The following is a 24,022-nucleotide window of genomic DNA, read 5'->3' on the forward strand; positions in this document are numbered from 1 at the left end:
GATTTCGTCTTCGCTCTCCGAACTTCATTCATGCACTGACTGCAAGAACTGATCCTTGTTTCTTTTGAATGGGGATACAATAGGATGTTGACAATCACATTGTACGTGAATACTGTCTGTTGTTTTTTTTTTTTCAGATATCTGAACTTTTAAAATCAGTTCCTATTTTCAGGTCAATGTAACTTCCCAGGAAACCTATTTCCGATTAAGGTTAATAAAAAAAAAGTGACAAGTTGGTACAATAAAATTCCTAGATGTAATACATGAAAATTAATATTTTCAGACTTCAGGTCGGTGTAACTTCTCAGATTAAGATTAACTTAAAAAATAAAAAGGTGACAAGTAGGTACAATAAAATCCCTTAAGATGTAATACATGAAAATTAATATTTTTAGACTTCAGGTCGGTGTAACTTCTCAGATTAAGATTAATATAAAAAAAAAAGGTGACAAGCTGGTACAATAAAATCCGTATAAGATGTAATACATGAAAATTAGTTTTAGAAAAAAAAAGAAAAACAAAAAAAGCAGCGGAGGTGAAACAATTTAACAAATGTTGTCAATTCTTCATCGGCAATCGGGTCTTATTTCGTCACAAGAGTCCTTCAGGTCAATGATGTGAGTCCTACGTCTTATGATGAGAAGACGAAGAAGAGAAGTAGAAGTAGATGACGAACGAGAAACACCAGGAGGAGGAGGAGCAGTATCTCGAACTTACCTCTTTTTTTTCCTCCTACCTCCATTCCTATGGAAGGCCCTGGTACCCGGTACCCTTCCCATTCCCAGGTTCCCCCACCCCTCCCCCTTTACCTGGTTACAACCGAAGAAACGTCATTCTGACGGAGGAGGAGGAAATAGTCTTCAGAAATGTGTGTTTTCGCTATCGCCTCATCTCTCCCTAAACCTCAATCACCCCTCCTCCACCTCCGCCTCTTGTCCATAATTCCCTCTTCCTCCCCCACCCTAATTCCAACCCCCTCCCTCCCCGACAAAATACCACCTTCCTCCTCCCAACACCCACTCGATGTTAGTCCAAGATCAGAGAGGATGATTGAAGTTGCAACACTCTATCTCGAATATCAAGGGAGTCTCTGCTGAACTTCTCCCTCCCTCCTTCCCTCCCTCCCTCCCTCGCTCGGGTCCTTCCTTCCCCCAAAAAACACTGACACACGACGTCCGCGTCCGTGCCGGGCCAACAACATCACCTGTCCGTCACTATAGGTTGGCCGGAGTTACAGCCTGGATTGTATATAGTACTGTGCGGTCAATCAACAACCAGTAGACAACTTAATCCCCTCAGCTTTGAGTCTAATTAGATGAATCCAGTGGAAAACTAATAGACAACCAACGCCCTCCGCTTGAATCTAATTAGACGAGTCTAGTCACAACCAATCAACAACCAATCCCCACTGCTTGAATGTAATTGGACGAGTCTAGTCACAACCAATCAACAACCAATCCCAACTGTTTGAATCTAATTGGACGTTTCCAATCGACAACCAATCCCCTTCGTTTGAGTCTACACTAGACGAATCCAATCGACAACCAATCCCTTCCACTTCAGTCTAATTAGACGAACCCAATCGACAACCAATCACCTCCGTTCGAGTCTACATTAGACGAATGCAATTGACAACAATCGCTTACGGTTGAATCTAATTCATAGATTTCAGCCAAAAACCAATCACCCCCGTTCGAGTCTAATTAGATTAATCCAATCCACACCCAATCAACAACCAACCTCCTCAGCTTGAACTTAATTAGACGAATCTGATCACCCTTAGAACACAGACACATATAGATCTCCAGCTCTATCTTTGGTTCAGTGTCCGTTTCTGCGGTAAAATCAACCTACTTTTTCTCCTTGTGGGTTTGCGAAGGAAACAAACAATTTCTCTTTTTCATAGGCATTCATTTTCCCCTTTACAATTAAGCTTTAATCTCTCTCTCTCTCTCTCTCATCACATTTTAAGAATCAAAACTGGTCAAAAGACGAACAAAGAAAAGGAAATACCTTTTCAGAGAGAGAACGAAAAAAGATGCAAATGATGTCCCTCTGCCACATTTCTCTCTATAAAATGCCCAGCTTCGAGATGTTATGACCTCCGTGCATAAAGGACTGGCGCTTGCTGGCTATAGTACGTTTAAAACAGAGGATTTCTTCAGCAGCACGTCGGTGCCCTTAACGCATATTGCGTCATGCACAATTTTTCTTTTTATTTCCTCATAGTAGACTTCTTGGTTATGTGAGTGATAAAAAAATATTATAAGGAATTCCGTACATGTTTTTTTAAAAAATTAGGGTGTCCTTTTTATATAATGTTTCATCACGTAACATGAAACCTTTAATTATTTATTAGGGCTAAAAGTTTAAAGTTTCTTCATAAAAAAATGCAAATGATATAGTTCAAGTGATTCAGAATATCAAAAAGTCAAGGGTTGCGATAGGAATAATAATAAGAGAGAGAGAGAGAGAGAGAGAGAGAGAGAGAGAGAGAGAGAGAGAGAGAGAGAGGCAAAATCCCTCGAAGAACCCAAAACTTCAGAGAAAGAGGTAGAAGAAAAAAAAAAAAAAGCTGGGAGGGGTGAGGTGATACGGCAGTGGAAGAGGAGGAGGAGGGGGAGGAGGAGGGTTGGTCGATTTGTGTGTGTGTGTGTTGTGTGTGTTGGATTGGCATTGCATGCACGGAGCCTCTCTCCCCTTGTGGGTATCGCTCGGTATATCGGCTGAGGATCAGAGCCCCCAGGGGCGATACAATCAACCGCTCTTCAGTCGGTAACGTCGGTTCGTATTTGCATTTGCGGTGTTCCAGCGATCTCTCTCTCTCTCTCTCTCTCTCTCTCTCTCTCTCTCTCCTAGCGTTGCCACGCGATGATCCTCTGACTAAAAGCACACACAAAAACACACATGGTTCGCCACCCGCTACTCACGCAATTCCCCGCAAAGACAAATACTGTCTCCCCTCCCGGGAGCCCGATCCCCGGAAAAAAATTGTTCTTATTCTCAAGTCTACAAATACGCCCTCCCCGGGAACCCGATCCCCGGAAAAAAAAGAAAAAAAATTGACCTTATTCCCAAGTTTACTAATACTGCCTCCCCGGGAGCCCGATCCCCGGAAAAAAAGGACAACAATTGACCTTATTCTCAAATTTACAAATACGGCCTCCCCGGGAGCCCGATCCCCGGAAAAAAAGGAAAAAATTTGACCTTATTCTCGAGTCTACAAATACGGCCTCCCCGGTAGCTCGATCCCCGGAAAAAAAGGAAAAAAATTTGACCTTATTCTCAAGTCTACAAATACGGCCTCCCCGGTAGCCCGATCCCCGGAAAAAAATGAAAAAAATTGACCTTATTCCAAAGTTTACTAATACGGCCTCCCCGGTAGCCCGATTCCCGGACAAAAATTGTCCTCATCTCAAGTCTACTTTTTGGTCTGTCGTAAGGTTACGAAGACGTAAGGCTACCGGCCTGGAATACCTTCATCAAGCGCAAACAGCAATGTGACCCGCTAGTCTTAAAATGCCCACTTTCTAAGCAAGGTATGATGCCCCCAAAATCTTAGTTAAGGAGAAGCGTCTCCTCGGTGACATATACGGCAAAGATATGGTACAGCACTTGATAAAAATGTGAGAATTATAAATATTACGTATAAAAATGGCCACAGTCAGAGAAACTAATATTAATTTTCTGACACACCCAACATTTGTCAAATGATGCGCAGGAGAAGACCTTCATAAAATGGTTTGGAATGGATTGGAATCCAGGGCCAAGCATTGGGGCCTATGAGGTCATTTAGCGATGGAAAGGAAATTGAGAGCAGGTAGGTTTGCACGGTGTAACAGAAGGAAAACAATGCAGTCGCATTATGAAATAATTTTTCTAGGAGAGGGTGGATAGCAAGAGGGTAAAAAGATAATACGAATGGAGGTACAGTAAAGGGAATGAAAGGGGTTGCAGCTAGGGGGCCGAAGGCACGCTGCAAAGAGCCTTTACTAATGCTTACAGTGTACACCGTGATGTGCACTGATGGCACTATCCCCCAGGCCCCCTACGGAGCGAAAAGCGATGGAACAACACTTAACGACAATGAAAGGCGAAAAATAAATCAGGTAAGTTAAAAACTGTTAAAATTGTATTAAATATTAACAAACTTGGAGAGGATTTGACATAAGTCATGACAAAGACAATAGTTTTAACAGACCTCGAGACCCAACTATTCGGCAAATAGAGAAGAATCTCTACAAGTGTAACGCTGCTGAAGTAGCCATTACTTTTAATAAAGTATGCTTGAGATAGGGTCTGCTTCCCAAGTATAATAATAATAATAATAATAATAATAATAATAATAATAATAATAATAATAATAATAATTATTATTATTATTATCATTATTATTATTATTATTATTATATACAATTTAGGGTCCCAACATCGCAGCTAACATAACCAAAATCTAACAATCTAAGTAATCTAACACACTAAAATAAAAAAAATAAAAATAAAAAACGCATAAAAAGTGGTGCTCACCACAAAGACAACAGAGAGGCAATGATTACCATAGATAGAACAACCATATCCCATTTCCCGTAATAGAAAATATATAAAAAAAATGGTTAAAAACTGCGATAAAGTTTGTCACCAGTGAATGAGTCATGCTACATGAGTGATATGACACAACAGAAGTCAGTTAAAAAACAAAGTAAAAATCATGCGATAAGGATTAGTATTTTATCTTGAAATTATTATTATTATTATTATTATTATTATTATTATCCAGAAGATGAAACCTATTCATATGGATCAAGACCACCAAAGGGGCCACTGACTTGAAATTCAAGCTTCCAAATAACATTAAGGTGTCCATGATGAAGAATTAAGAAGTAAAAGGAAATACAAAAAAGAAGAGAAAAAATGTATTAAATATCTAAAAATCTAAAAAAATATATATAAAAATGCACGAAGAATAAATAGCGTTGGGATAGTAATGCATTGCATTTCTGCTAAAGGGTGGTATACATCTACATAATTCAACAAGACACTTATAACCTAAAATTTAAAAAGCTACCGAGCTCTTACTTATTGTTTTACGAAACTGAATTATGTTTGTACGACATTAAGAATGATTTACCTCTTAATAAAAGTACGACTGGTATATACACCCACGAAGAAAATGGTCTAAGACGCACAAGTGATAGAAAGAAAAAAAAAGGCACAAGCAATATAGGAACTGCTACTACTGATAGTACTGCTATTGCTTTGACGATAGTAATATCAAACGATATCATTTGATCAAAAAGGATCTCGATATGCAAATGTCAAATGCAGAGAGGAGAAAAGAACCGTGGAGAGAGAGAGAGAGAGAGAGAGAGAGAGAGACTTACTCACAGGAAACACGACTCGGTACACGAAGAAGAAGAGGAGGAAGACGGAGGAACAGGAGGAGGAGAGGAGCAGGAGGAGGAGGAGTGTAAGGAAGAGAGAGAGAGAGAGAGAGAGAGAGAGAGAGAGAGAGAGAGAGAGAGAGAGAGCTACATATAAATCTCGAGGCCCACACATATCAGAGATGGCAATCTCTTAACTGACCTTGCAATCATAGCAATTGCATTGACAATGACCGGTGATTTCCAGACCACCTGATTACAATGCCATGATTAGGAACACGGGCAAAAGCACGCCATTTGAAGGGAACACCACCCATGGGCACCCACCTCTCTCCCACCGCCACACCCCCCTCCCCTCCCCTACCTCTCTCTCTCTCTCACACATATTACCTACCGTAGCCAATTCGATTTGAATAGCACGGTGGTACTGTTGGTTTTGGACCGATCGAAACCCTTCTTTAGATCGCGGGAAAAAAAAGTGATGTGACAGGAACCAGAGAATTCAAAGAAACAAAAAAAGAGTGGAGAGAGAGAGAGAGAGAGAGAGAGAGAACTGTCACAGGAACACGAGACTGGAAGGGAAAAAAGAGAGAGAGAGAACTGTCTGTCAGAGGCAAACGAGAGCTGAAAGGAATAAAAGAGGAGAGAGAGAGAGAGAGAGAGAGAGAGAGAGAGAGAGAGAGCATGAGAGAGAGAGAGAGAGAGAGTGTGTGTTGTGTGGCATGAACAAGAGAACTGAAAGAAAAGGGAAGGAGAGAGAGAGAGAGAGGAGAAGGAGAGATGAGAGAGAGAAGAGAGAGAGAGAGAGAGAGAGAGAGAGAGAGAGAGAACAAATTGATGTCAAGGCAGAATTTTCGGGAATTTGGGTCTCTCTCTGACGTAGACGTCTTCCACGGAATATTACGTCAAGTTGGTGATTTTTCTTAAACATCTGTGGAAAAACCCTCGCGTTTTTCATCGTTACTTTCGGCGAAATATAGTATTTTTTAAATCATAATAAATAAGAAAAAAAATCTGGGTCTTTGATGTTCACTCGCTAAATAGGCAGTCTACCTGTATTGATAGCTTATTGATTAATAAAAAATTCCACCTACGAGTATTTAATTGCAATGTCTATGGACAACGCTACAAAAATGTATATTCTTTGAGGAAAATTTGTTAACAAAAATACATAATAGTCTGGTTTCTTTAAAACCAGCAAGAGTACACAGACCACTGCGTATCAAATCTATACTACCAACGCTGATACATACATACTTGCGTATATGCATATATACATTTTATATTTACATCTTTTTAATGTTGACAAAGCACGTTATCTTTTCCAGTCTTCGCAAATCGGACAACTGGCTCTATGTTCAACTAACTGTACCTATATAGCCATCTTATCCAATAATCCTTTTTATTTTGCTACGCCTGATATCGATGACAATCGTCAATATAATGTCTTTATTAGTGTGTTACAGAAGTTCCCTAAAAAGGTAAATAAGTTTTTAATTTATATTTATTCACGATGCGAAATGTATTGCATAGAGGCCTTTACTGCTGTTTAAAGATCTAGTGAGATAAACAGACTCACCCCATTCCATACCGTAGCGATATAACGGAAGACAAAATAAGCTGATGAGAAGACTGATCTGTAGATAAGTGGCGAATGATCGAGTTTGTACTGGATGATCGAGTTAGTAGAATGACCGAGCTTGTACCAGATGATCGAATTAGTACCGAATGACCGAGTTAATACCGAATGATCGAGTTAACACCGAACGACCGAGTTAATACCGAATGACCGAGTTAATACCGAATGATCGAGCTAGTACCGGATGATCGAGCTAGTACCGGATGATTGAGATGGTACCGAACGATTGAGATAGTACCGAATGACCGAGTTAATACCGAATGATCGAGTTAATACCAAACGACCGAGTTAATACCGAATGACCGAGTTAATACCGAATGATCGAGCTAGTACCGGATGATTGAGATGGTACCGAACGATTGAGATAGTACCGGATGATCGAGTTAGCACCGAATGATCGAGCTAGTATCGGATGAACGAATTAGCACCGGATGATCGAGTTAGCACCGAATGATCGAGCTAGTAGAATGATCGAGTTAGTACCGAATGATCGAGGTAGCACCGAATGATCGAGCTAGTACCGGATGAACGAATTAGCACCGGATGATCGAATTAGTACCGAAAGATCGAGCTAGAGCCGAATGATTGAATTAGTACCGGATGATTGCGCTAGTGCCAAATGATTGAGATGGTACCGAATGATCGAGTTAGATCCGGTTGATCTAGTACCGAACAATCGAGATAGGTGACGTACTGAAGTCAGCAGGGAGGTATTACAGGTATAATTCACCAGAGAGAAAGAGACAAGCTTACCTGAGGTCGACACGTTCACTTGCCAGGGACTCGAACAGAAGCGATCTATTAAAAATAAATAAATAAATAAAAAAGCAAGACGCCTCGTATACCAAGCTATACAACACAGGTGGATGGACTCAATCGCTGTTGATTTTATTCGGAACTGACAGATCTGATAAGAGATAACGACTATCACTATCCATCACGAGGAAGATGAGTTTGGAATGATGGATAGATTGTGAAATGTTCTAAGCGATATCCAGTGGTGATTCTGCAAGTCCCGCGGGGAGAGAGAGAGAGAGAGAGAGAGAGAGAGAGAGAGAGAGAGAGAGAGAGAGAGAGAGAGAGAGAGAGGGTGGCTTTGAAGTAGAATCTCTACATCTAATGGTGTATCTGTACAGAGAGAGAGAGAGAGAGAGAGAGAGAGAGAGAGAGAGAGAGAGAGAGAGAGAGAGAGAGAGATGATTTTCAGGTAGTCTCTTTACATCTACATAATGGTGCACCTGTACAGAGAGAGGGAGAGAATCAATTTGCGTCAATAAAACAGAAATCGACTATACTGTTTTTACGAGAGAGAGAGAGAGAGAGAGAGAGAGAGAGAGAGAGAGAGAGAGAGAGAGAAGAATCTTTTTACATTTAATGGTGTACCTGGAGAGAGAGAGGGAGAGAGAGAGAGAGAGGTTGTGTCGTACAGGTAGAATCTCTTTCCCATCTAATGGGAGCACCTGTAGGTGTTTCAATTAAGAACCAAGTATACGAAATTATCGTACAATTTCTTGCCAACGTATCTGGCCCTGAAAGCAGAGAGATATTTAATTTCTTTTTAGTCATTTTAACCATAACCTTACGAACTCTAGTTGTAAAGTTTATTTTCCCGTGTAGTGTTGGATAAAACCTTACATCCTGTTTAAAGAAACAACAATATTCTGAATGGACTGACCCAATTAAATAAACGAAGTTAAGACATACAATCTGTACTTCACGGGTTACAAATGTCTAAAAACATTTTGAGTGAATTTACTGAAGAAAAGATATCGATTGTATCTTCGAAAAATCCTGTTTCAGTATGTTTACAATACATGTTAAAAGAATATACTGTAATATCATATAGCGAACTCCTAGTTACTGTATCTATTGGTAAAATATAATCAGTCACATATTCTTTATATATATATATATATATATATATTATATATATATATATATATATATATATATATATATATATTAAAGCAGGGTTGCAGAAATGAAACTTCAATCAACATCCAGAGAAAATGAAATATTCTGGAAACTTCCATTTGCGCCTCAGTGAAGTTACGGTGTTTGTAGAAGTTGTTACCGATTTTGACAGAAGACAAATGTGTAAGCAGGGAGGTGAATTTCTGAATACTTTTACGTCTATGAAGTTATATTTCTGAATACTTTTACTACTGTAAGTTAAATTTCTGAATACTTTTACTTCTATAAGTAAAATGTTTGAATACTCCTACTTCCTTAATTTAAGTTTCTGAACACTTTTACTTCTGTAAGTTAAGTTTCTGAATACTTTTACTTCTTAAGTGAAATACCTGAATACTTTTACCTCTATAAGTTAAATTTCTGAATACTTTTATTTCTAGAAGTTAAATTTCTGAATACTTAAGCTTCCATGCGTTAAATTTCTGAATATTTTTACTTCTTAAAGTTTAATTCCTGAATACTCACGCTTCCATACTCGCAATAATGATAAGATTAGTATTGCATACCGCAAGCACAGTCCAAGGCTGACATATCACAAGCAATGCTTGCGTAATCGTTCGGCACGAACGCAAGCAATGTTAGTAAATTTATACATATGCTTCATACGATTTTACTTTTACAGTTTCACTGTATTCATATTTTCAAATAGCCTTTCTACGTTATCTACAGAAATCTAGCGTCCCCATTAACACGGTATTTACATAACAAACCTCCTACGATAAACCTTGGCCTTGAGATATAAAGATATAACAGAGACAAAATAATAAGTTTGACAAACACCCTAACATCTTTTACTTGACCGAGATCAACCGCCCCCCCCCCCACCAACCCAAAACCCCCACCCCCTTCAGGTCAACTGTACTGAAAATGTAAAATGGACTGGGAATCGTCCAACATAAGACCCAACGAGATTCCATCGGATGATCTGAGTACAATTTCATGACTGGATCACCTGCGACGATAAAACCCGATGCAAAAAGCCTATCGTAAAATAGTCTATCGTAAAATAATCTATTCGTAAAATAATCTATCGTAAAATAATCTATTCGTAAAATGATCTATCGCAAAATAATCTACCGCACATCGGGATGATCGCAATCTACGCGATGCAACGTCGCGATAATTGAGTTATTCAAAGAACTGGCGACACTCTGATGAAATGCGATTTGGAATATTCCCAGATGAAAATCGTACCTGGAACATGTGATGGAACACCCGAGTTGGAATGATCTACGGAAACTGTCGTTACTGGAACCATCCGTCAAAAAAGAAGAAGAAGAAAAAAAATTCATCTGTCCTATGCGTACTTCTGGCCACTTCTGGGTACAAGTGTGCGCACGCACGCGTGCGCGCGCATGTCGAATGCACTGAGAAGCACGTGCACGAGAAATTTAGGAGCTTACTCTCTCCGCCTCATGAGATGCTGATGACTGACTACAATTAAATTTCAATTCTTGGTAAAAGAAGACATATAAAAATTAATATTCTATAGAGAAAATAGTCTATCTTCACAGAATACATTAGAAAATGTCAACATCATATCCCAAAGTTATGTTTTTACCTGAAGTAAACAGAATGACACCAAATTTACCTGATGAGTAAATGTTTCTGTCACTGCTAAGTCGTGAACAATTTCATTGAAAACAACCAAAACATTACAAGTGAAATACAAACATCCAAGGAATAAAGTTTACTAAATATTTCAGTGTTGACAAAAAGGAACGTTTACGAGTAAAAACGAAAACACAAGACATGATTTACGCTCGTAATCAGTCGTAAATATACAATATCTACAGCAAAAACAACAGCAAACCTCTGCTTGAGAAATACAGCTAAGACAACACAAGCCATTGATGTCAATGAACTTCTCCAATGAAGTTGTATGAGAATACTCACACTGTCTTTACTTCTAAGCGCTGAAACAAAAAATGAATCAATTCGGTAACAAAACCACGTGCGGTTATCTTTCAATAAACTAACAAGTTCTTAAGAATACTCACCTCTCATGTAAACACTCAAGAATGTCGAGCCTTTGACAAACTATTCGCCAGCACTTTCTCCACCATGAAAATATATATATATGAGAAGTCACAATGACAACAAATGCACTCAGGAGAGTCAGCCACTATTGAAATAACTATTTAAAAGAAATAATACTAAAGCAGGAACGCAACGGTAATAGAAAAAACTTGTCACAAAACTCTAACGCACCTTCCAACAGTGTCAAAACAAAAACAATCCCACAACCACGCTCTTCGCGCCGAGGATCTCTCTCTCCCTCTCTACACCGCTACTGAAGCAGGAGACCTGAGGAGGAGGAGGAGGAGGAGGAGGAGGACCAATGACAGAAAAACGCGGCGACGTCCTCAGTCACTCACTCCACCGACGACGGACGGAGCAGCACTGCGCCAATCTTCGGTGCAAAACCAGCACAGCACAGCACAGGGGATCCCAGCGCACGGCAGCTAGGCTGGCCATCATCTATCTGCCTTCTTGGCTACTGTGTGAGTGTGTGTGTATACCCTCGTGTCGTGTCCGCTCCCCTCACTGTGGCGCTGGGCCGCTCTCGCTAGCTCGGTATCATCGCCTCCCCCTCCCCCTCCCCCTCTCTCACTCTCTCTCTCTCTCTTTCTCCTACCCCTCCTACCTGGCGCCAACCCCCACCTCTCTCTTTCTCCTACCCCCTCCTACCTGGCGCCACCCCCACCTCTCTCCTCTCTCTCTCTCTCTCTCTCTCTCTTAATTCCTCCCCTCGTTCTATCCTCGTGTGTCCGGCTCTGATTTTCCCCTTCGTAAAACCTACAAAGTACGCAATGACTACTTAATCATATCCTGAAGCAAATAATAACATTGACGTTACACACTGCTTGGCTTCGTGCAGTCTCTCAAAAATATCTTCTGCATATAGCTAACAATACTTTACATCAGTCATTAAGATATAAAAAGGACGATAATGCCATCGCAATGACTTCCAAGAGGAACATTGGAATCTTGATTGATTCCAGAGAAGAAATTTTGCATAACATCAAATTTGGAATCTTGATTGATTCCAGAGAAGAAATTTTGAATAACATCAGATTTGGAATTTTGATTGATTCCAGAGCTTCTGAAATTTTGAATAACATCAAGTTTGGAATCTTGATTGATTTCAGAGAAGAAATTTTGATTAATATCAAATTTGGAATCTTGATTGATTCCAGAGAAGAATTTTGAATAACATCAAATTTGGAATCTTGATTGATTCCAGAGAAGAAATTTTGAATAACATCAACTTTGGAATCTTGATTGATTCCAGAGCAGAAATTCTGAATAACATCTGATTTGGAATTTTGATTGATTCCAGAGAAGAAATTTTGAATAACATCAAATTTGGAATCTTGATTGATTACAGAGAAAGAATTTTGCATAACATCCTCTTATTCCTGGAATGGACAGGTATGTGTCATTCCGAGAAGAATTTTGGCAACCCTGAGGTAAAAATGTAAGACTATGTCTGACTAACAGCTAACATAATGTTTATTTGCCTGTCTTTCGGAAGTTCAGATCAGAAAGTCGAGACGACATGTAAACTAGAACTTCAGCCCATGTGTCTGACAAAATAAAAAACCTACAGCACCTGAAATAAATACCAAAGCTGTTTCCCTGACCAATAATAATAGCTCACCTTCATGTCTATTAGCCAGCCTAAAGGACAAGCCACAGCGACGGACTATAATTCCTAAGAGCTTAGCATCGAATGTAAAAGACTGATATCTCCCACTAGGCAAGAGATCGATGTCCACTCTCGTATTTCTGTACAATAGTACCTCCCAAGACGAAAAGGGGGATTGGGGGGTGGAGGAGCCGAATCGAGTTACCCGGATATGCAAACTAGGATTATCGGGTTTCGCTTCCGGTGGCCCACCCCCAAAAACGTTATGATATTTAGCCGGACGGTTATCATTATGAGAAGCTGGTGAGAATATTATGTCTGAAGTGTATACTGCAAATTATATCTCTGATGGGTTTGAAAAAATTTAGCTGGATTCATAATTGGGAAATCAAAATCATATGTTTTGTTGTAATTAAATATACCATCCTTGGAAGGCAAGACCTGTTCAAATCTGTTTCTTGTGTTGTAGAATTTCCAGCTGAATAGTTAACTTTAATAATTAATACACAAGCGCGGGTGCACTGTGTGTGTACTGTGAATGAAGGCAAGAATACAGATTTGAACAGAAAATCTTGTACATTAGAACGGAACATATATAATTTCGATCCTCGAAATATGAAACGGGACAAACATTGAATTAGGCAAGCGTATATTACTAGACAATGTAGACAATGGTTCTATGCGTTACGCATTATTTTCAATAATTTACACAGAAAGGAAACGCAGACAGGAAAACTAGAACGATATAACTTAATATAGCTCTCTCTCTCTCTCTCTCTCTCTCTCTCTCTGTCAAAATCCCAGAACCTTTTATTTCTCCTTTCCAGTAACCATACCTCGTAACGGCCTTAAAATCTTAATATATGAATACAACTTTCAACTGGCATCCAGACGAGAGAGAGAGAATGCGAACCGAAACGGGGAGGATATGAATGAAGGGAAAGAGGGGTAAGGGAAAATAAGATAATTGGGGAGCTGAGAGAGAGAGAGAGAGAGAGGAGGAGGGAAATAACAGCAGAGCGGTGGAAAATCCTGCCCACAGAAGAAGGGAGAAGGGAGGAGGAGGAGGAAGAAGAAGAAGATTATCTGAGGCGATAACATACACACACACACACACACACCACACACACAGGAGCTCAGATAACGAATGCGGGAGCAGGAGAAAAGGGCCTGATAACCGATTTGGGGGAGAGAGAAAATGGGGAAACGGGGAAGATAAGAGACCGGGGAAAGATTAGAAAAGGAGCCATGGGTATAGCAAGGAAGGACGGACGGAGGTTATCGAAGAGGGAGGGGAGGGGATAAGAATGAAAAAAAGACTGACGGAGAGAGAGAGAGACGTATATACTATATACATGAATTTTTATCACATCACCGTGATTCATATACAAGTATTAAGCTACAAATGTCCTTCAATATCCAATTCGCCCTACCTCGGAATTGATACCTCACTTGTTGGCCGAGTCGGTAACTTCACTGAAATTCCGATTCTCCAGTGTGCTGGTTCGATCCACGAGAGGATGAAATTATCATCAGTTAAAAAAAGTCCCCTTCTGTTAACATATACGTAAATATATTAATTCCGAGGTAGAGGGAATTGGATATTAAAGGACATTTGTAGCTTTATATATATATATATATATATATATATATTAAACTAAATATTAAGTAGTGTTACCAAAGTCAAAACCACAGTTACACTACAGAGATTTAAACCAAGTATAAAACAACTGATTTTTGGCCCAATTTTATTATTTTTTGTAACATAATAAATGTACTTTACCTTAAGACAAAACAGCAGAATAAGATAAGTGTCGCGAAATACGTATCCCTTCAAATCCTGGTAAGATCGAGTTCTTAAAAAAAAAATGAGGAGAGAGAGAGCAACGAAGCGAGTTTCCACGAGAAAGAGAAGTAATTAGTTTAATTTTCAAGCACCTTAATCTTCTTCAGCATCAATACTTGAACTGATCACGGATAACGAATTGAATCTTCTCTTGCAATCAAAATTCTTAGCTCTATATACAGGAGGTACTACTACTTGATTTTCACTGTACATTACTTACAGACATTTCATGCAAAAACACCTGTTCTTCCCATGCAATGCAGCAGCTTTTTGGTTTCTTCATGAAATGGCAACTGATCTTCCCATGAAATAGCAATGCATCTTGCAATGCTAAAGCGATCAACTTTCATCTTGCAATAGTTGATCTTCCCAATTAAGAAAACAAAAAAGTAAGGGAAGATATCTAACTTGTATCAAGAGATGGGAAGATACCAACATCTGAGGTGAGTTGGGAAGATACCAACATCTGAGGGGAAGATGGGAAGAAACCAGGATCTGAGGGGAAGATGGGAAGTACCAACATCTGAGGGTAAGATTGGAAGAAACTAGCATCTGAGGGGAAGATGGGAAGTACCAACATCTGGGGGTAAAATGGGAAGAAACCAGCATCTGAGGGGAAGATGGGAAGAAACCAGCATCTGAGGGTAAGATGGGAAGAAACTAGCATCTGAGGGGAAGATGGGAAGATACCATCATCTGAGGGGGAAGATACCAATATCTGAGAACAGATGAGGAATATACCAGAACACACGAGATACCTGATGAGCAGAAATCAACACCTCACCTGACGAGGGGGTGGAAGATATTATCAACAATTGGACAAAAGTGGGGAAGACAGATAGGAGCACCTGGAGATAATTGGAAATGATATCGGTTAACTAGTATCTTCGTTATGGCAACTGATAACGGGGGGCAAATGACCCAAACTGCCCATTGAAATGGCATCTTACAAAAACTGTACGAAGTATGACTGACTGACTAAAAAAAAAAAAAAAAAAAAAAAAAAAAAAAAACACACACACACTACGACTTAACGTCGACAGGAATATTGCATGTTGTTGATTTTTCGCGATCAATGCAACATAGAAATCACACTCAATAACCATTATATGTGTATATAAGTGTGTGTGTTATGTGTATTACATATATTTTACTATGTATATTATTTATAAATATTTATATATACATAAAAATAACACACACTCACACACATATACATAAATATATATATACATATAGAATATATATATATATATATATATATATATATATATATATATATATATATATATATGAGACTGTTGATATATATATATAAAATGAGACCGTTGGTATCATTCATCACTAACCGGATTATATATCCGGTCCTTGCCTTCGCTCCTTATCTACGGCTGACAGAACTTATCAACAGTTCAACTCAATAGTGGCAGTGACACACACACACACACACACACACATACAGAGAGAGAGAGAGAGAGAGAGAGAGAGAGAGAGAGAGAGTCAGTTAATTTTTCTTACGTAGGTTAAAGATTAGTTATCTACTTTTTATCTTCTCTTGCTCTCTTGACACCTCTAGAACTTTCTGAAGTGAGACATTTACATCAGGCAATCTTATACGTTTATTATTATTATTATTATTATTATTATTATTATTATTCAGTAGATGCAACTCTTCATATGGAACAAGCCCACCAAAGGGAGCCGCTGACTTGAAATTCAAACTTCCAAAGAATATTAATGTGTTCATTAGGAAGATGTAAGAAGAAGTAAAGGGAAATACAGAAAGATCTCCCACTTATTAAAAAAAGAATGGCAGTACTGTACAACTGCAATAAAAAAAATAAAAAAAGAGAGAGATAAGAGAGTCGACTGTTACGACTCTACAGTTCTAGAACTAATGCTGTTAAAAACTCTTAAGTAAAATCAGCTTGATTACGCCCCTAATTTCTCTAAGTTCGGAAATAAAACAACTGGAGGACGATATAGAACAGCTAACAACAAATACGACGACTTACGAAAACATGTCAATCGCACTGGGAAATATATCAACGTGACGTCACGCTTGCAAAGGTCGTTGACGTCAATCAAAAAAAAAATCTGACGAAGTGGTTCTTCTTAAAATCACGGATGAGAGTGTGTGCGTGTGTGACTTGATCTAAGACCACATCCTTACTGACAGTTTATTTTGCTTTGTGTGTGTGTGTGTGTGTGTGTGTGACTTGATCTAAAACCAAATTCTTACTGACAGTTTAGTTTGCTGTGTACGTAATAATCATCTCAGATTATAAGTTTAGATTTGACCATACAATATTTCTCGAGTATTTATACGAATAATTCAGTAGCGAGTTGCAGATATAGAAAGAAACAAACGCTTTCCGAAAACAACGAATGGAAACCCCCAACAAAACCATATCCATTAACACTCTCTCCTCTCCCACAGAAATCAAAGGCTCGCAGATTATAAGAAAGAATATGGAGAAACGAGATATGACACTGGGAGGAGGAGGAGGAGGAGGAGGAGGAGGAGGAGGAGGAGGAGGAGGAGGAGGAGGAGGAGGACAGTAGTGAGGGAGGGAATGGGAGAGGGGGGGGGGTATCACAGATGAAGGATGTGGATGGGGAGGGCTCAAAAAGAGAGAGAGGAGAGAAGAGAGCGCAGAGGAGAGGAGAGAGAGGAGGGGAAGGAGGGGGGGAATAGAGGGGAGGGGAGCAGGGAGGGGAGAAGTGAGGGGAGAGTCAATAAGGGGAGGGGTCAACAAAGGTGTCGGTATCTGTGCGACTCAGGCTGACAGTCCCGTAGCTGGAACCACCTAAGATAAAAACGCACCCCAGTTCGCTCACACACACACACACACACGCACGCACGCACACGCACACATGCACTCCGAATACACACACACACACACACACATACGCGTACTACCCACCCACCAACCACTTCCTACACAGTGAAGGATGACATAAAGGTGGCGGTGTGGCGTTAGTGAGGGTGAAGGGAAGGCAGGCAAGACTGACACCAACGAAGGTTCTTCATCTTTTTTTTTTTGGGGGGGGGTTTTGGGGGGGGAGGGGGGTAGGGGGGGGGGTGGGTTAAACGAGGCGATGAATGGTCTCGCTTATTCGTTCGCAGTCACTAGCGGGGCACTTTGTGATCGCCGATGATGAGCGCGGATCGTTCCTCGATCAAAACTTTTTTTTTTTCTTTTTTTTACAAAATTTCTTAAAATATCAACAATACAAAGTGTCGACGATTCTGGGAAAAGAAACAAGAAGTATAACTTCTATAAATCGCTGTGCAAACAAGACATATAGCTTCTATATAACGTTTTACAAACAAGACATATGACTTCTATAAAACGCTATACAAACAAGAAGCTAACTTCTATAAATAAAAAGCTGTAAACACAAAACTTAAATTTGTAAATTCGAAATGATGTAAGTTAAGTTCCTCCTGACTAGAAACAAATATCTGGATACGCTTTCAATGAGGTAAGTAGACCCCGCGCTTTTGCAAAAGAGTGTTGGCGCTTCTTGGTGAACTGCAAATTGAAAACCCTATGACGACAACTAATAAAAGCTTTCCAATTCCCAGTGACTTCAATCTGCAACTTACCTGCCCTCTGGAACCAATTTTAAACAAATATAATGACAAATCGATGAGGGGCCATATTACAGTTTGAGGAGAAAACTATTATTATATTATTATTATTTATTATTATTATTATTATTATAAGAGGAACTGCAACGCTAGATAAATAAAAAAGGATTAAATGTGTAAGTTAACATCGAAAGGTTATTCTTCCGTGCGTAAACTAAGGGGCAGCGATGGTATGTTTATACAAGATCTGTGATTAAATACACCACGCATACATATAATATATATATATATATATAATATATATATATAGTATATATATACATATATACACATACATACATATTACATTAACAAACCTAAGCTTCTCGTACTGTATTGATTTTCAAACGGAATAATCAGAGGAGATTCAGCAATCTTGAGGAATACCATTAACGCGATAAGATCAATAAGAAATTAAGATAATCAATACCAACACTGGCCATTTTAACAGCTGATATTCTTAATGCAAATATTGGCTCCTGGCCTCGGAGGCTGAGAGGCCGTTACGTGGAGCCAAAACAGCTCTCACGCGGAGCCACACTCCGCTCCAAATCGCTCCACACGTCAAACTTTCTTGACTGGTCACGTACGAAAGATAAGGCCACAGATTGTGGACATAATGATAATCTGTTCTTGTGCTAATACTATGTTAATCAGGTGGAGTAAAAGACAATATACCAATATGAATATATATATATATATATATATATATATATATATATATATAGATAATATATATATCTATATATATATATATATATATCGATCGGTGCCAATCAGTCGCTTTTTATTGATCACCTTAAACGAAGGGCAATCTAAGGTGTAATATTTATCATTATATATTATAGTAACATAGGAAAAACATATATACTATATATATATATATATATATATATATATATATATATATATATATATATATATATATTATATATATAGCTCTTATCGACATAATAAAAAAAAAATCAAAGTGCTCAAATTCCGAATTCCACGAGAAGAAGAAGACGACGAAGAAGAAGAAGAGGAAGGAGGTCAAAAGTGGCCCAAGTCTGACAGGGAATGGAGGTCGACCTGACCCTCTTATATCAGTATTTACAGGCGACAATATCATGGCCGGGTGCATATAACAATATTAGTCAGTCGTTATCGCTCAAGTCCACACACACACACAGCCCGATATTGAATATGTTCCCTCTCCTCCTGGACCCTTTCCCAAACCCTACATAGCCCCAGGGGAGGAGGAGGAGGAGGAGGAGGAAGGGTAGAGGAAGGGAGTGGGGAGGAAGGCTAAGGTATCCTATTCCCATCCCATCCCCCACGCCCATATGGTAGGGATAGGGTCCCAAACCCTCCCCCCTCCAACCTCTCACCCGTCTTCTTCAACAACAAAGATTCCCTTCCTTGGATATTCATAGAATAACATACGTCAAAAGTGAGGCGAAAAATGTGCGAGAGAGAGAGAGAGAGAGAGAGAGAGAGAGAGAGAATAAAATCATTCAGGTCAACACACAAAAATTGCGTCCTGACTCAGCGAGAGAGAGAATTGAAAATAGATGCATTACATACATGAGAGAGAGAGCGACGGTCAAAATCAATCACGTAACAAAAAAAAAAAGAAAAAAAAAACTACTTCTATTTTTCAATACGGGACATTCACCTTACAAAAATGTAAACAAGAGTTCCGTAAAGGAAGGGCTTATCTCGTCTGCTGTATCTTGATAATGAGTGCCGTATTATTACGAACAGATAACGACGATAAAGAACAGATAAGAGAGAAATAAGAACGGAAGTATATACCAACGGCATAAAGATAAGTAACGGGAGAAAAACCAATAACGAACGGATAATTACTGAGAAGGTCAGAGAAAACAGAGAAACGATGGACGAATGGGTGAGAGAGAGAATGGAAGAGGGATAATAGTAAATTAAATAAACAGACAGATGAAGGAGAGACAAATAACAGACGGATAAAACGGCAGAGGAAAAGAATCTGAGAGAGAGAGAGAGAGAGAGAGAGAGAGAGCTAAAACTGTGTGAAATGGTAACGATTGACCACAGACCGAATGGAGACGAAACATACGTATGGTATCAGAGAGAGAGAGAGAGAGAGAGAGATCTGGTAATGGCTACAAAACACAAATACAGAATATGTACAAAAAAATGACAACAAAGCAGCTTGATAAAAAAAAAAAAAATAACCGCCAGATCAGAAACGATAAAGTGAGCGAAGAGAGAAAGGTGATTACTAGGTGCGAATAGAGAGAGAGAGAGAGAGAGAGAGAGAGAGAGAGAGAGAAAAGGTCCCCGCGGGCTACCTTAACTACGTTCTACAGAACTTCTCGTCGTCAGGTGCGTGCTAAGATTTTAGGAACTCAGATTATGAGAACCGCTGGATTGGAGATGATTGCTGATTGCTATCTCTGAACACCCTCTCTCTCTCTCTCTCTCTTTCTCTCTCTCCACATTATCATTCTTAGCTTGCGTCTTCATTCAGTTCATACTAAAATCAACTTTTTCTTATGGTTTTGCGCGCTCGCTCTCTCTCTCTCTCTCTCTCTCTCTCTCTCTCTCTCTCTCTCTCTCTGATGCCAAATACTCCCTCTTGTAAACAGTGTCTCTCATTAAACATAAAGCAACATAACATTCAGAAGACCTAAAAACATTTACGTGTATTCAATTAAAGAGAAAAAAGATATAACACTAGAATCAAAAATCGTTTCTAAATGTTCTTACACTACTGCAACAGAAAACCAGTCAAGATATTACACCAAATACAAACTTCAGCATGAATGGATTACTTCTATATATAGTATATATATATATATATATATATATATATATATATATATATATATATATATAATCTGCATTAAGCTACAAAATGTCCTTCAATGTCCAATGCAATTCGCCCTACTTCGGAATGAATATATTTTCATATATATTGGCAGAGTCTGTAACCTCACTGGTCCCGATTTCTCCTCTGTGCGCTGGTTCGAATCCACGAGAGGACGAAATTATTATCAACTAAAATATCCCCTTCTGTTAACATATATTAAAATATACTAATTGGATATTAGAGGACATTTGTTGCTTAACGCATGTATATGAATCACAGGGATGTGATAATTCACACATACATATGGTGTTAAAAATAGTAATACATCTTTATATATAATATCATAAATATATAATATAGATATTATTTTATATAATATATATATATATGTGTGTGTGTGTGTGTGTGTGTGTGTGTGTGTGTGTGTGTGTAATATACAGTGCAAGATAAGATATAACAGGTAAGACGCAGCAGATGTAACATGAATCACTTTCCGGGAACAACGTCATTACCTTCAGCCATCACTCGGAAAATTACTTCTAGTCTACAGTGGTCGAAACACCTTTGAAAGACACGTGCCTCATTCACGCCGTCCATCTTTCACTCTGAAACCTAACGAAATAACGGAATTATCCGGTTATTACAACCGTACATGGAACGAGACGCGAGTTATGGATGCAAAGGTTACATTGACTCCATAGTGGGTGAATTCATTGCTTCCCGAAAACTGACTAAACATCTCATAATAACTTTGATATCACTGCTATCAGATGACTTTATTCTGAAAAAAAAGAATATATATATATATATATATATATATATATATCAAATGTATATTGTATATATAAAATACATATATATAGATTTAAATAAATATATATATTATATATATATAAAATATATATACAATATACATTTATATATAAATATATAGTTATATATATACATATATATATTACAATATACATTAAATTTTTTATATATGTATGTGTATATATATATATATATATATATATATATATATATATATATCACGTGTCAATGGATATAAAGAAAATTGCTAAAAAATATAAAAATATAAAAAATTATTTCCAAAGCAGCACGAAATAAATATTAGGCGTGCCAGCTATTCCCACTTGCAAACCAAGCTTTGGTATTCTACACACTCCATGTTTCCAGATTCGAATAACCTTCTCCACCTTTCAGAATGCGGGTCTGCGGCTTCTTTAAGTGTCGTCGTATTGTTTTTTTCTTTCCTCTGCTTTTTTTTCGGGAATTTTCTTTCCCAAAGCCTTAGTATACACATATCAATAAATTGCCGATTGGGAGGAAAGAAGGGAATTCGTTAGTTTGTTTGATTGTTTGTATGGTGTTTGTTTCTTTCCTAAGGGATTATTTACATTGAATAAATTAATGCCTCATGCCATATGAGGAATTAAAGGTAAAGTTGATCAATTCATTATTTTAAAAATCTGGGTGATTATTAACTAAATAATGTAAATATAAAGTCCCTTGGTCGTAAACATCGTCAAAATCGGTGGTTTTCAACGACGGGGAGAATTCCTCCCGAGGAGGAAATTTGAGTTGGGGAGGAGGAAGAGGATTTTGTCCACAAATTGGCGGGCTCAAACTGGCTCAAAGACCACACAAAACGCAATGCGCATCGGTCCGCACTACAGAGAGAGAGAGAGAGAGCAGGGGATTTCTCTTCGATGGCTTTTGTGTGTTTGTGTTGGTAATGTCTTGTATATTATTTAGAAATTCACCTTTTGCGGCAGAATTTTGGAAGGGGTAGGAGGGGGGGGGGGTAGGGGATAGGGGAAGGGGAATGACTTTCTGACATATGGTAAAAGGGTGCGTGGGTCAAACAAAAAAGGTTGAGAACCACTACTGATTTATTTATCAAACTATGAAGAATAAAATTCCTCTCCACACGTCAACTAATAATTATTAGTCCTGAGCAGCCCATTCTCTCTCTCTCTCTCTCTCTCTCCCTCTGTCTCTCTAGTATTCTCACCTAACGGGGAAATATTCCTCTCTTTTTTCCACTTCTCCCACAGCTGGTAGTGGAAGATTAGCTATAATATTGTGATGATTGCGGGGGACGCCAATCACCTCAAATCAATCATCAAGGCAGCTGACAAAGAAAGGCAGCTCTTCCTTTTCCCGAGATCTAGGAGTCCGATAAAGTAAAAGTGACGTCAGAGAGAGAGAGAGAGAGAGAGAGAGAGAGAGAGAGAGAGAGTCTTGAGGCTGTGCATTTGATGATGCGTTTTAATTTTTGTCAGGTGGTTTTTTATATATATATATATATATATATATATATATAGAGAGAGAGAGAGAGAGAGAGAGAGAGAGATAAAGCAGTCTTGAGGCTGTGTATGTATTTATGCATTTTATTTTTTATTTCAGTGGTTATTTAGAGAGAGAGAGAGAGAGAGAGAATTTACAAGCGTTGTGAAAATGTAATATGCAGTCCTCCACTTTATTGTAGCCACAGCTTCGTCGTAGCGGGGTAAAATACTTGTAAATAAAGTGAGAGACCTTACCTTACAGAGAGAGAGAGAGAGAGAGAGACCTCAGGAGCATGCTGAATACATTAAGGAAGCCGACCAATGTTCCTTTTATGCAACGAGATCACCAGCATCACTTTCAAATTGAAGACGAGACGTAACATAACCCTGATTTACATCGGACTTCTCGCCTTTTTTTTTTTTTTTTTTTTTTTTTTTTTTAAACTCGGGATGCAAATCGACTCATGAAAAACAATCGTCGCAGATAACTAGGCAGAACCGGCGACTTCTCCCCCAAAAGTCAAAACAAATCAACGGTCGCAAAACGAGGGGATAAAAATAAGTGGGAATTATGCAAATAAAAGGTCGGGCAGATAAAATGCTGAATATTTTCGGCTGAACTGACAATCTTCTTATCAGGGGGCGAAAATAGGTGTAAATAAAAGGTGTGTGTGTGTGTGTGTGTGTGTGTGTGTGAGAGAGAGAGAGAGATCACAAGTCTTGTGAAAACGTTACCAGCAGTCTTCCACCCTATTCTAATCAT

General features: G+C 38.7%; 1 protein-coding gene across 2 annotated transcripts in view; it reads right to left on the bottom strand.

Annotated features, from left to right (window-relative positions):
• The window catches only part of LOC135196388 (zinc finger protein ush-like), a 591,971-nt gene that overhangs the window by 127,719 nt on the left and 440,230 nt on the right, over positions 1–24,022 (bottom strand). Inside the window, exon 1 of one of the 2 annotated variants that reach the window (XM_064223187.1) lies at positions 10,995–11,503. The exons of the other annotated variant lie outside the window; for it this stretch is intronic. Coding sequence (XP_064079257.1) covers positions 10,995–11,001 — 7 coding nt within the window. The 5' untranslated portion in view covers positions 11,002–11,503. Of the gene's footprint in view, positions 1–10,994; positions 11,504–24,022 lie in introns of those variants that run through there. 2 annotated transcript variants of the gene reach the window in all.

The sequence above is a fragment of the Macrobrachium nipponense genome, chromosome 17 (assembly GCF_015104395.2).
Source record: "Macrobrachium nipponense isolate FS-2020 chromosome 17, ASM1510439v2, whole genome shotgun sequence".
NCBI classification, from domain to species: Eukaryota; Metazoa; Arthropoda; class Malacostraca; order Decapoda; family Palaemonidae; genus Macrobrachium; species Macrobrachium nipponense.